The 15,012-nt window shown below is 44.2% G+C and overlaps 1 protein-coding gene across 4 annotated transcripts in view; it reads right to left on the minus strand.

Moving 5' to 3' along the window:
* The window catches only part of LOC134630564 (metal transporter CNNM4-like), a 37,084-nt gene that overhangs the window by 16,079 nt on the left and 5,993 nt on the right, over positions 1–15,012 (minus strand). For all 4 annotated transcript variants that reach the window (XR_010094303.1, XM_063477952.1, XM_063477953.1 and 1 more), the window contains exons 2-5: positions 6,349–6,492; positions 5,184–5,318; positions 4,734–4,903; positions 1,465–1,561 (exon numbers count right to left, since the gene is read on the minus strand). Coding sequence is in view for 3 of the 4 variants with exons in the window: in XM_063477952.1 (XP_063334022.1) it covers positions 1,465–1,561; positions 4,734–4,903; positions 5,184–5,318; positions 6,349–6,492 (546 nt within the window). In the remaining variant the exon portion in view is untranslated. The remainder of the gene's footprint in view (positions 1–1,464; positions 1,562–4,733; positions 4,904–5,183; positions 5,319–6,348; positions 6,493–15,012) is intronic.

Consider the following 15,012-nt stretch of genomic DNA (forward strand, 5'->3'; position numbering starts at 1 on the left):
CATGAATTCTGTGCTAACTACTTATTTTAAATAATCTGTGACAGTGCCCAGATGTACTCCTTGGAAAGGCAGTTACAAGTAAAATCTGATATGCGTTCTTTGTTTCAGCAGCTGCTACATCTTTCTGAATGCAACGGAGCAGCTAGAGCTGTGACTCGTGTATATATATATATATAAAATTCCCCCTCTCACCCCTCTGCGTGGTCTTTATTCTTCAAGGTTGGGTCCTCTACCAGAGCTTGAGGGTCCTGCGCAGTGTCTTTGCTGTTCCTAGGACTGGGCTCTTCTGGACAGAGATCTCAGATGTTGTTCCTGGGATTTGCTGGAGCCACTCACCTAGCTTGGGAGTCACTGCACCTAGTGCTCCGATTAACACTGGGACCACTGTTACCTTCATCCTCCACATCTTCTCGAGCTCTTCTCTGAGCCTTGGTATTTCTCAAACTTCTCGTGTTCCTTCTTCTTGATGTAGCTGTCATTCGGTATCACTACAGCCGTTTTCCTCTGCTTGTCCACCACTACTATGTCTGGTTGATTAGCCACCCCCATTTTTTCCATCTGTATCTGGAAGTCCCAAAGGATCTTAGCACGGCTCATTGTCGACCACCCTTTTGACCTCAGGACTTCCTGGCCATACTCAACACAGATGTTCCTGTATACTATGCCGGCAACTTGTTTATGGCATTCCATGTATGCCCTGCCTGCCAGCATCTTGCATCCTGCTGTTATGTGCTGGAGTGTCTCAGGGGCATCTTTACACAGCCTGCAACTGGGGTCTTGCCTGGTGTGGTAGACTCCAGCCTCTATGGATTTTATACTTAGAGCTTGTTCCTGTGCTGTCTTTCAGTCCAGCCACTGGTAGGATTTCTGGATGTCAGCCACTTCTTCCATCTGCCGGTGACGCATAACATGCAGGGGCCGGTCCTTCCATGATGGAAATTGAGAACCCAGAAGTTCAATTCCTTGGAATTTTTAGTCTGTCAGTTGGTTTCAGTTTGTGTGCTGGAGAAGGAAATTAATGGCCCAGTCTACAGTGTGGATATGGACATTACTTTTATTTTTACAAGAGTGCAATGGTAAAGTGTAAAGAACAGAAACACTTGCATTATATGCCAACACATAAGTGATATGGATGATGGAATCAGAATAGCTAAATTCTTATCAATTCCCAATTCATTCTTAGGTTGTTCCATTACAGACCATGAAACTGATGTGCTGCACAAGTTCAAAGCCATTTATGCTCATATTTGAAACACACGAATATCAAGGCCTCCAAGTTGGCACAAAGAACAGGGGCAGAAACAGCTTATAACACTCTAACCCAGTGACTATCACGGAGACTTCAGTTTTATCTGAACTGACAAGTTTGTCTGGGATAGGAAGAACACAGCTTAAATTTTGTATTTGGGTCAGTAAATGGTACAAATGTAAATGCACATGTGTTGGTATACGTGTGTGTCTCACCCATTGTTGGTGTGCTTAGAGCCATGACTCCATAGTAGGAGAACGGGCCAGTTTCAAACTTCATGTTCTCATTTCCGGCTTCAACCTCCACCCGTCCCTGTAATACAAATACAAATGCAAACATAAATACACAAACACACAGACAAACACAAACTAGGGAAATCTTTGATGAAGAAGTGACCATTCCAAACATTTTCAGTAACACAAGGCTGGTAATTTAGATGGGGATCAGGCTGCTAAGCTAAGAACTATCTTTGTGGAAAGGTCTTCCATATGTCTATCATTTAATGACCAAAAGAGATTTTCCATCAGACAATAACAGAGACATCTCCTTGAAAACCACATCTGACTCCTGCAGAAAATTTTGTGCACAACTTTAGCATCAGCCTGTTTACTGGCTTCTATTTCCAATAGTCATGTGTGTAACCACACAGCCTCCACTGTGTAAGTCAGATCTGCATGTTGAGCATTCTCCTACGTGCCATGGATTTCCACCTGCTGATGTCATGACTAGAAACCTACATTAATAATCTGGACACCTGGACTTGACTTACTCTTGTAAAGGTAACAGATGACTTTATTCCATTTGGAACATACATAAAAAATACTTCTACCATGCAGACCACATTAAGATCTAAAACCACTACATCCTGACTCGATATGTCAGCAACGCTAGGCTTGGTCTACTGTTTATGAGAAATGGTCAATTTGTTTTTATGAATATATAAAGTCTTAAAGATCCAAAATGTTTTTTTAGAGGAAGCATTTGAGCGTAAGAAGCTGCGGTATGCCAACTTGGCAGCTGAGGCAGAGGACAGAGGCTGGAAGATCAAGGTGTGCCCGGTGGAAGTGGAGTGCAGGGGCTTTGTTGCCAGTACAACAGCAAAACTACTTAGAGAGATTGGGATCAGAGGACAGGCGCAACGGCAGGCTATAAGAGAACTAGCTAACACTGCTGAGAGGACCAGTCACTGGATATGGTTAAAAAGGGCTAACATCACTTGGTCAGCTACAGCAGTCAGCTAACCGCGACAGAAAAGAAAATATTATGCTCTTCTCCCCTCTGCTCTTCTTCCCTTTTCTGGGAGGCGGTGGGGAGGTAGAGCGTACAGCCCAATCCAGCGGGCAGGTGTGGGAAGCCAGATCGGACGCCCCCCTTCCGGCTCTCCTCTCTCCTCTCTTGTACCTTTTCCATGTTGCCTTTACCAAACTGGCATGATTAGTAATGCAAAAGCCCAAATGTTTTTGCACTTTTGAATGTATCACATTTCCAGTAATATTCTCAGCCAGCTATATTACCTTAATCATGTTGCTGAACATCTTTCCTCACACCCTGTTTTGCAGGACATTTTACCATTTCCCTTATTTCCAGAATTTACTGCCCTGTCCTCCAGGGCAGTAAATCAAAAACTCAAAAGGTTTTCAGGCTTTCCAGGACCTGCAGGAACCAGACTGTCTATGTGATACATGTGTGCCCTGGAGCCTCTGCAGTGAAAAATCCACGAGTCGGGTCTTATGGCATGTAAGAGAAACACCTTAGCCTCCTATAAATATTACATCCTGCCGCAGGCACTCCAGTGTAGGGTTCAGTGTCTCTTTACCTCAAACAAATCCACACATAGACGTTTGTGCTTTCCTTGCTCTCAGGACTCCCGATAATACACTGCCTTAATTTAACCTTTAACATAAATGTTGCACTGATCTGATTCCAACCTAAAACTCAATGCAGCTCCACAAGGTCTGTCAATAAAGACAAGCTAAAATCTACATTTTCCAAGGTGTAAGGATCAAACTGGTCCTCACCAAGACAGACACGCGTGCACACACACACACACACACATTGCCAAGTGGTGGAATGGGAGCAGTTCTGCTCAGGTTGCACACTGAGCATGTAGAGTCCCTCTATCCACACCTCAGGTGTCGACAACAAAGCCTCCAGAAACTAACAACAGTTTCGCCTCAGCATAGCAGACACAGCCATCGTATGTGTATTCATCTGCATCTTGCTTTGAAACACTAAATAGAGAACTTGTACTCGATTCTCCAAATACCCTCCTAAGGGCATGCACACTTTTGTTGTACACTGTAAGTACCTTAAGTCAGGTACAGACTCGAAAGGTGTTTAGAGCCTGCATGTGTGCAAATCACCCCTACACACACACACCCACCACTCTAACAACCAGAGATAAACCTGTTGGTCACCAGATTAAGCAGGTCAATCTACGTCATCCAGTCAGACTACATTATGACCCTTGAAATCTGTGGAGGACCAAAACTGCCAAAATGAAAATAGATAAATGAATCGATAAATCAATAAGTGACTCAAAAAAGAATAAATCATGAATCCCAAAAATACAATGTAGAGTACTTTTTATTTAGTGTCAATTTAATTTACATTTGGTTTACAAATGTATAAACTTTCACATTTTCAGTGGTTTGAGGAGACTATGAGCACCTTAAGATAACGGTGATTTGATGCTAAATGAATACAATTGAATTGAAGTGAACATTTACACTATGTATTCATTCATTTGATTTTGTACTTCTCTGCCTATATCATTCTCCACATGCATTGTTTCTGATTTTTTATTTCTACATTTCTTTGTGCATTTACTTTTTGATATACAAATGAAGCAGGCAATGAGTGAAAGTGTCACATGGAGTCAGCTTTTTGCCTATTATCTGATCGATGTTAAGATGGATGAGCAGTGGTGAAACCGCAAAACATACTGTTATTGTAGTCACCCCTTAAATGATCTTTATCAGTCTAAGTGTATGATATTTTTGCAATATTTTCACCAATGCGCAACTCAAGGCATTAAATATTTCTAGCTTCAAAGCCATCAGACTCTGTTAGCAATAACAGTCACTTTACCTTTGGTTAGTCAGTTAGGTTTGGAGTGGTGTGCAACTTTAGTGTTTTTAACTTATTAGCATACTTAGGCAGAAATCTCACAGGCCTAGAGACCAGCTGGGAACCATCAGTCCCTAGGGGAAAAAAATGACTATTCCACAGCCAGTTGTGAGAACTTGACCAAGGTGTACTTGGTCATAAAGAATTTTATGGTGCTGCATCAAAAACGGTGTTTGGTGTTCAGGAGATTGTCAATAGGTTATATGGAGTATGACAATTTGTCTGCAAACACTCGCCAATTACTCACCAACTGGTTGTGAAACAGTATTTCAAAAGTCCCAGACATACTCCTGATTACCACCAAATCATATAGGTGATGTCACCATTTCTACAGACTATATGAATGTGTTTTTACCTGCAGAATAAGAACAAAGTAGTCGACAGGTTTGCCTCTCTGATAGAGGAAGTGCTGTGGCGATCGTTTATCATTTTCATTAAACTTTAGTTCCTGGATGACATCCGGATGTTTGAGGATCCTCAGTAGGACTTTCTCTGTGATCTGGAATGGGCTGAACAGGCTCACCTCTAATGGGAGAGAAACAAAGGTATTGTAAACGATCAAATTAAAACAGCAGAAAATATAGGCCTTGGACTAATTATTGACTGAGAGGTCTTTAGTAGATAACTTTATAGCATTTTACAGTCAATAAATAATAATCAGCTGATTAGTTTAAGCCCTGTTAATTTGCATACTAAAAGATAGCGTGTACAGACAGTGGCTGTGATTCAGCAGAGGATAATAGTCAGTGGCACTGAAACAAATGTGTGCTGGCTAAATGCAAGATTAGTGCCTACTGATTATCACCTGTGGCCAGGAAACGATGAGCCGCCAGTAGGAGCTGAGGAGAGATCTTCACCTTACTGTCCCCTTCTTGCTTGAACGCTGAGAAGTCGCGTTTGTTTTTGTTTGGGTCCACCTTCTTCCTGTTCCTGTTGTCAGCTGTGGCAAGAAAGAAAAGAAATAGGAGTTTAAATAATAGTAAAAATGAAGGAAATTAAATGAAAAGTCATGTTTTGCTCTATTAAAATTTCAAAAAAGTTTAAACTTAGAAAGGTGAAAGTCGAAGAGGAGGAGGCAGCACGAGCAGGCACCGGCTGATAGCTTTCCGGCAAATTCAGTGTTTTTTTACGGTGTCCCACACAAACCGTTAACTAACTGACTCTATTGCACTCCACATACCACTGCCTTTGTAATGCAGATGCTGCTCCATGGACAGTTCTACTCTCAAGAATCTCATGTTTACAAGCTGCTACACTGGTCACTTTAAATCACTTCAAGGTCACTTTAAATCATTAAACCTGTAAATTGTAAATTTTAAATTGTTATTGATCCTTTCACCTAAGTCTTAAGTGTATATTTATTTCTCTTCTTATATTTATTGTTGTCTTTTGCACTGAATGGAACTGGAGCCTCGTCATCTCGTCTCTCTATTAAACTGTACTGTATATAGCAGAGATGACAATAAAGTTTACTTTGACTTTGAGAAGTTATAAGGTAATGCTAGCAAGCTTGTTTACCAAGGTGAATTCATAAGCTATACAGGTGCAACGCAAAGCAATACGTGTCAGGCAAATGAATAATAAAATATTAAAAATATACTCATTAAAACTAAAGGAACAACTTTTGTGGTCTGTAACTTACAGCAAGTCAAATTATTAGGGACATAAAAACAATCCATCATGTGAGTTATTAAAGGTTGAGCTTTTCAGACCTTAGTCATGTTAATGTGATCATTAACAATATAAATATTATAAAGTTGGACACTTTAACATGGGAGGCTGTGGGGATTTTATTTAACATTTAAATTATATTCACAAAGTAGGACAACACAGCAAACATCTCTAAGTACAGGTCCTGTGTACATGTGCTGCTGTATCACTGTACCAGTGCTTTTGTCGGTGAGTGAGTGTTTATGTGTTATGACATTTATGTGAGTGCTGCAGTCAGCAATTAGCAAGAGCTGACTCACTGTAGAGGTCAGATTCATCCAGGATCTCTGACTTGATGATCTCCTCGATAACATCCTCTAAGGTGACCAATCCCAGCACCTCATAGAAAGGATCTCCCTCCCCCTCATTGTTCACCTTCTGGACGATGGCCAAATGAGATTTACCTGGTAAGGACACAGATCACCTAAAGGTTATAAGAAACAAGAGCACTGCAGAACATGCATATCATTTTTCTCATCATTTTAAATTCCCTATGTTTCCAGAAATCGTTTAACAGGAAAGTGGGGCAGCATCAAACACGACAGAGGAGAAGAAATTAGCGAGTTTCAGTGCAGCTGCTGCGTCTTTAACTTCAGCATCTAGCCTTTAGACAGATTTAGCTCCTGCTACATGAAAACATCCTTTTTTGTTTTACAACAGTCACATTGCTATTCGATTTGTCAGTGGATTTATTCTGACCGATGAGAGGGCAGACTCATGCCTTAATATAGCCCAGACTAGGCTAAGAGCTTTGAAGAGAAAAGAGTTGGAAGGACTGCCAGAATGAGATAAAGAGAAGTGAGACAGAGAGAGAGGCAGGAGGAGAACGAAGCTAAGTAGAAAGAGGTATATAACAAGAGGACAAAAAACATTAATGCACTCATGACTCTGCATTGTTCTCACAACACTCCCCACATGCACCGACTGCATGCAGGACTGTGTGGAAACAACTAAACCTGATACAACATGATGAGCAATGGCTGCCAGTAAGAGTTAAGTAAAAACATTATCAGGTCAGCAGGATGGAAACCTGTCACAGTTCATGGTCATCAAACACCAGCAGAAGCAGAAGCACTATCTACTTTTGGCCTCCATGGTGCTCACTGCTTTGTATGAAGTAAAAGAAACAGAAACGTCTGTTTTCAGCAAGAAAACATTTATTCTGCTTCAATAGGTTTCATCAACTCCAGTGGTGAACCTTTAAACAGTGTTTCATTCCCAGCCTTTATCACCTGACCTGCTTTGAAAAGGTCTTGAGCAACCCATTATTTCTTTATATTTTGCAAGGAAATAGGCACAGTGACTTACCGAAGTGTTGTGTGTTTTTATGTCCAGGTTATGCATTTACTGCATTGACAATATGTTTTGGATAATTTTCATACTGAAAACTGAAGCAGTTGCCCATCATACACTTTCCAGTTCGTATTGTATGGTAGATTAAAATCTGACGATACAGCCCAAATCAAAAGATTAAGACCACACGAAAAATGACAACAACAAAAACAAGCATATTATGCATGCTTGGATCTTAACAAGGTTCCAAGTAGAGCCTCAATATGCAGCAAGGAGAAATGGGAGAGAGAAAAAACATTTTTTTGAGCATGCAATTTGTTGAAAACAACTCTTACACTGAAGCAGGCTGCTATACAGCTGAAAAGTTTCGGACCACACCTCCAGTCATGCCAATAATGTTGGAAACATTCGGGACCATCCATTCATCCATTTTCTTCCGCTTATCCACGGCAGGGTTGCGTTGGCAGCAGCCCAAGCAGAGAAGCCCAGACCTCCCTCTCCCCAGCCACCTCCTCCAGCTTGTCCGGGGGAACACCAAGGCATTCCCAGACCAGCCGAGAGATATAATCTCTCCAGCGTGTCCTGGGTCTGCCCCGGGGCCTCCTCCCAGTGGGACATGCCCGGAAAACCTCATCCAGGAGGCACCCAGGAGGCATCCTTGTCAGATGCCCGAACCACTTCAATTGGCTCCTTTCGACATGGAGGAGCAGCGACTCTACTCTGAGCCCCTCCCGAATGGCCGAACTTCTCACCTTATCTCTAAGGGAGAGGCCAGCCACCCTTTGGAGGAAGCCCATTTCTGCCACTTGTATGGCGGAAATGGGGTAGGGGCGTAGATCGACTGGTAAATTGAGAGCTTCGCTTTTACACTCAGCTCTCTTTTCACCACATGGGATCGGTACAGTGTGCGCATCACTGCGGCCGCTGCACCAATTGGTCTGTTGATCTCCCTCTCTCTTCTCCCATCACTCGTGAACAAGACCCCAAAATACTTAAACTCCCTCACTTGGGGCAGGAACTCGTCCCTAACCCGGAGTGGGCACTCCACCCTTTTCCGGCTGAGGACCATGGCCTCAAATTTGGAGGTGCTGATTCTCATTCCCACTGCTTCACACTCGGCTGCGAACCGTTCCAAGGCAAGCTGGAGGCCATCACCCGATGAAGCCAACAGAACCACATCATCTGCAAAAAGCAGAGATGAAATCCTGAGACCACCCAAGTGAAAACCTCTGGGCGCAAATTGATCACATCTTGGGAAGCGCACTACGGTCGTGAGTTCTCAGAACCTGCTCTTTGACCACAAGGAATGACAACATCACGGAACGTAAGTTTGGATAACATCATAGAAAGCTCACGGCTCTCCAACGGGAGATTGAGAGACCAGTGTTGGACTGTTAGAACAGCTTTGAAATTCTTATGAGTTGTTCGTACTAAAGTAAAAATCATCATCATTTCATGCGGAGACCCCTTCAGCGCCAGCTGTGGGCTCAAGGCTGGAGCTGAACAACAACACTCAGATAACGACTGTGTTTAGACTGTTCTTCCCATTCTATGCAAGGCCACCTGGGTTGGCTGGAAGACTGTTTACTTAGCCTGGCAGGGCGAAGGACACTGTCTCAGCTGAACTCTGGACACATACACACACACTCACACAGACATATATACACATGCAGATATACACTCATCCCCCCTCCCCATCCAAACGCCTTCGACGCTTATTCCCTTCCAATGCTGACGGTGGATCATGGAGCCCGGATGTACTGTCTACATTGGATGTCTCTTACCCTTTACCCACCCCTGTTGCTTGTCATGTGTTCCTTTGGTGTATTAAGAGTTTTTTTCATGTGCTTTGTGCAGAGGTGTTTTTTTCTGTTCTCAAACTGATCTCCCTGTTGGAGCTCAGTCTGGGGGGAGTTATTTTTTTCTCCTTATCTTTCCTCATGTTGTGCTTTTCCATGTTATACCCCTCTGACCTGTCTTCCCCATGTGATGTTTGTGTAATGTATGTATGGTCGGATGGGTAAGACGGCGCTGGCACGGCTGGCAGCCTTAACCCAATTTCCCTCGGGATGAATAAAGTATAATCAATCAATCAATCAAAACCTTCTGCCACTTGGCTACGCCTAGAAATTCTGTTCATAAAAACTATAATTTCATAAAAATTATGAACAGAATGGGTGACAAAGGGCAGCCCTGGCAGAGCCCATCACTCACCAGGAACAAGTCGACTTATTGCCGGCTATGCGGACCAAGCTCTTGCAACGGTTGTATAAGGACTGAATGGCCCGTAGCAATGGGCCAGACACCCCATACTCCCGGAGCACCCCCCACAGGACCCCCCGAGGGACACGGTCGAATGCCTTCTCCAAGTCCACAAAACACATGTAGACTGGTTGGGCAAACTCCCATGCACCCTCAAGTATCCTCAAGAGGATAAAGAGCTGATCCAGTGTTCCACGACCAGGACGAAAAACGCATTGTTCCTCCTGTTTCCGAGGTTCGACTAACGGACGGACTCTCCTCTCCGGCTTAGACTTTCCCAGGGAGGCTGAGGAGTGTGATTCCCCTGTAGTTGGAACACACCCTCCGGTCCCCTTTCTTTAAGATGGGGACCACCACCCCGGTCTGCCAGTCCAGGGGTACTGCCCCTGATCTCCACGCAACATTGTAGAGATGTGTCAACCAAGACAGCCCTACAACATCCAGAGCCTTCAGGAACTCGGGGCGGACCTCGTCCACCCCAGGGGCTCTGCCACCAAGGAGTTGTTTAACTGCCTCAGTGACCTCGCCCCCAGAGATTGGCGGGTCATCCCCTTCATCCCCAGACTCTGCTTCCGCCACGGAAGACGAGCCAGTGGGATTGTGGAGGTCCTCGAAGTATTTCTTCCACCGCCCGACAATTTTCTCAGTCAAAGTCAGCAGCACTCCACCCGCACTATACACAGTGCAGGTAGAACACCACTTTCCCCTCCTGAGTCGCCTGACAGTTTGCCAGAATCTCTTCGAGGCAGTCTGAAAGTCTTTTTCCATGGCCTCTCCAAACTCCTCCCACACCCGAGTTTTTGCTTCAGCCACCGCCCGCGCCGCATTCCGCTTGGCATGTCGGTACCTATCAGCTGCCTCCGGAGTCCCACAGGCAAACCAAGCCCAGTAGGACTCCTTCTTCAGCTTGGTGGCTCCCCTCACCTCTGGTGTCCACCATTTGGTTCGGGGATTACCACCACGACAGGCACCAACTACTTTGCGGCCGCAGCTCAGTGCAGCAGCTTCGGCAATGGAGGTGCTGAACATGGTCTATTCGGACTCAATGTTCCCAGTCTCCCTCGGAATGCTGTTGAAGCTCTGCCGGAGGTGTGAGTTTGAGATCTCGCGGACCGGGGCCTCTGCTAGACATTCCCAGACACACCCTCACTGTACGTTTAGGCGCGCCAGGTCTATCCAGCGTCCTCCCTCGCCACCTGATCCAACTCACCACCAGGTGGTGATCTGTTGACTACTCAGTCCCGCTCTTTACCCGAGTGTCCAAAACATATGGCCTCAGGTCTGGTGATACGATTACAAAATCGATCATCGACCTGTGGCCTAGAGTGTCCTGGTGCCACGTGCACTTATGGACACTCTTATGTTCGAACATGGTGTTCGTTATGGCCAAACTGTGGTTTGCACAGAAGTCCAATAACAAAACACCGCTCGGGTTCAGATCCGGGAGGCCGTTCCTCCCAATCACGCCCTTCCAGGTCTCACTGTCATTGCCCACATGAGCACTGAAGTCTCCCCAGGAGGAGCACCCTCCAGTACCCCACCCAGGGACTCCAAGAAGGCTGGGTACTCTGAACTGCCGCTTGGCGCATAAGCGCAGACGACAGTTAGGACCCATTCCCTGACCCGAGGGCGAAGGGAACAAACCCTCTCGTCCACTGTGAGAAACCCCAACATACCAGCAGCAAGCCGAGGGGATACCCACCCCAGCCTGCCGCCTCTCACCAGGGGCAACTCCAGACTTCCCCTCCGCGAATTGCTACCTTATCGTGGTAGAGGGGTTTGTGTGTCCCAGGGGCTATGTTGTCTGGGGGTTTTTGCCTCCTGGTAGGGTCTCCCATGGCAAATTGGTCCTAGGTGAGGGACCAGACAAAGAGCGATTCAGAAGACCCCTATGAAAAAACCATCGAGGGAACAGTTCACCCTGCCTGGCATAGGGTTACCGGGGCCCCGCCCTGGAGCCAGGCCCGGGGTGGGTGCCCAAGGGCGAGCGTCTGGTGGCCGGGCCTTAGTCCATGGGGCCCGACCGGGCACAGCCTTAACACATGGCCTGGGCTCTGGAACCAGCCTCCTGGAGAGGGGCTGGACTCTGTCTCAGTCTGGAATTTCCCCCGGTGAGAGGCGGCGGGCTGGGGTGGGTAACATTCAGGAACATCAAGGTAAAAATTTTTATCGTCAGAGAATAAAACTTTCTTCAACCTCCAATATCCCATGTTTTTTGCTCTCTTGCAAAGTCCAAACTGTCGGTTCTGTGGGAGTTCAAAGAGACGAGGCCTTTGAAGACGTTTTTTGTTTTTGAAGCTCTTCAGTCTCAGATGCCATCTGATGGTTATTGGGCTGCAGTCTGCACCAGTAATGGCCTTAATTTGGGTTGAGAATCGTCCAGTGGCTGTCTGTCAAGACACCAGCACTAAAATTTTGGGGGGTTTCCACTTGACTTTCTTGTTCCATAATCCTCCAGATCATTTAAGGAATTCCAAATGACTGTCTTACTGCGTCCCACCTCAGAAGTGATGGCACACTGTGAGAGAAACTGCTTATGCAGTTCAACAACCGAACACATTCAAAAAGGGAACTTTTTTTTTTGCCTTTGCCATGAGAATGTCATGACAGTGTGACTACCTGACAGAAAATGACAATTAATCCACATTTTTGCAAAGATTTGGCCTTTTAAAGGCATGTGATCTTAAACTTTTGATCAGCTGTAAAATGCTCAAAAAATGTTTTGTCTCACTCCCATTTCTTTTTGTTGCATGTTGAAGCTCTACCACCATGCAAAATTTTGAATTTTTTTTAACTGGGACTGTACTTTTGACCATATTCCCAATACCACTTGTTGAAATGCAACCCCAACCCATGAAAGAACCTCCATCATGTTTTCTAGATGTCTGTGGACACTCACTGTGGTACTTCTTTTCTAAAAGTTTCAAATTTGGATTCATCACTCCATAAACCTGTTACCACTGAATTTCAATCCATTTCTAGTGTAATGGCATACCTCAGCTTTTTCTCTCCATTTCCCATCCTTAAGTATGGCTTCTTGACAGCCACTCTTTCACCAGCAACCTTGACACCATTTCAGATGAGGCTAAAATGGAAACAGTATGGATCAGCTGAATAGGCTGATGTATCTCTCAGGTCCTCTGTCAGGACACTCTGCATGCCATGCTGAGATATGCCAGATTTTGGGCTAATAGCTTTTTGAGATTATGGTACAAAAATACTATTGCATGCCCGTGAAACTGTTATCTTTCACAAGTTTTATAGTTTCAGTAAATACAAGGAAACAACTTATGTGCTTTTGCAACAGGCCCCAAGCAACAAGGTTCCTGATAATTTAATTTAAAATTGATTAATTGCCAAGCTGTCCATTATGTGTAGACATGACACTGGTTTATCCCTGGTGTTAAGAGCCTGAATATGATTGAATGATTCACGGCATATATATATATTATATAATTTATAGTTTGATTTATAGTATGTACTCAAACAGCCACTGTTTGGGGCTTAGTGCTTTCAGTGCATCAATATATCATCAGTAGTTTGAATAGTGAGCTGCTTCAGCCAACAGATTCCAACATTTGCCCCATGAGAGGCAAAAGAAATGACATTGACATCAAGATTTCTATCAAACAGCTGTCTTCTTCCTACCTGTGCTTTAAAAACATTTTAAAAAATGTTCTGTGTTCAGAAATTTTTGTAAAATAAAAACAAAACAAAACAACTATCCCTCAATTTTCTTCTGACATGTTTAAGCAGAGATGCCCACTTCCCTCCTCCACGCCTGGGGAGACAGAGGTTTTCGCATCCAGCATGTCCTGGGTCTGTCACAGGGTCTTCTCCTACTTGGACATGCCTGGAACACCTTACCTAGGAGGCTTCTTAGACAGATGCCTGAACAACATCAACTGACTCCCTTCACTGTGGAGGACCAGCAGCTCTACTCTGAGCCCTTCCTGATGATCTCTAATGCTGAGCCTAGGCACCCTTCAAAGCAAGTTCATTCCTGCCACTTGTACCCACTTGTAAAGGTAGGAAAATAGACTACCGGGTAACTCACAAAACCACAGATGCTTCACTAATTTGCTTCAAGCTCCCATAAATTCTCCCCTCCCACTCAAAATATTTCACCTGGAACTATGAAACTATTAAAGTGAGAATTATTCTCTTATGACCCATCATAAAGACAGCCTACCATGACCAAACAAAGCCACGACTGCTAGCACTGTAGTGTGCAGTCCTAGCAATGTCAGGGCTCTAGACTAACTTTTTGACATGGGCGCACCGGTGCGCCTAACTTTAAAAATTTAGGCGTACCGGCACAAATGTTAGGCGCACTCAAATTTTTCAACCGCATCGCTTAACACCGCAGTTTTACATGTGCACTTTCTTTGGGGGGAAGTCCATACAGACAATATTCATTTCTAAATTATTAACTAACAAACTTGTGCTTAAAGTGCTTTGTCAATATTGTAGAAAATGTTAAACTTAATCATCATCTTGGCCTGACGACCTGTTTGCTGCTGCCTGCTGCTGAAAGGCAGTGGGGAGAGGGGACACTTGGGCAGTGCATTTATTGCAGCATATAATGTGTTTTCTGGATACACTGTGCTTTTTCAGCATTCAAAGATTGATGGCACCGTGTCAGAGCTGGCTATGAATTTCAGACGGATCAGGCCTTAACTTAACACAAAAGTTATCAATAGTTCTTTTCATCTTTTCTTATTACCCACAGCTACATCCACTTCTGTTGGGCCTAGGCTGCTCACTAGGGCTGGGTATCATCACTGATTTCTATAATCCATTCGATTCCAGTTCTCAAAGTCCTGATTCGATTCAATTTAGCCTCAGACAGTCAGAAATATTATAATTCTGATCATTTATCAGTACTGATACATGTGAGACTTCATCAGAATTGTGAACATCACAGCAGAGGCCTTTGTGTCAAAGTAACTTAGAATAAAACACAGAAAAACATGAAGGAGATTTATCTGGTCTGGCGTTTTATAGCAGATAACCTTAAAAATATTCTTCAATATTCTGCAATTTTGCATAATTTTAAGAAGTTTAAATTTCTTCAGTATTGAACAGCAGAAATTAGGCTTTCTTGTCCGAGGTCATTTAAGTGAAAAAAGAAAAAGAAAAGAAAAAGACAGCGCTGTAAACAACGGTAGACTGGTGGGTAATAAGCGAATGAATAATGCAGAAAACAGAGATTTGAGACGGGAAACTGTTCTTGAAGTACAGCGAGAGAGAGAGAGAGAGAGAGAGCTGTGCATGAAGTGTGATTTTTATCGTGGTGGAAGCAAAACAGCAAAAGTCAGAGGGAATTCATGACGACATTGATCAAATGTGAAGCGCAGTTTGCTGCT

Source organism: Pelmatolapia mariae, linkage group LG7 (genome assembly GCF_036321145.2).
Source record: "Pelmatolapia mariae isolate MD_Pm_ZW linkage group LG7, Pm_UMD_F_2, whole genome shotgun sequence".
Taxonomy (NCBI): Eukaryota; Metazoa; Chordata; class Actinopteri; order Cichliformes; family Cichlidae; genus Pelmatolapia; species Pelmatolapia mariae.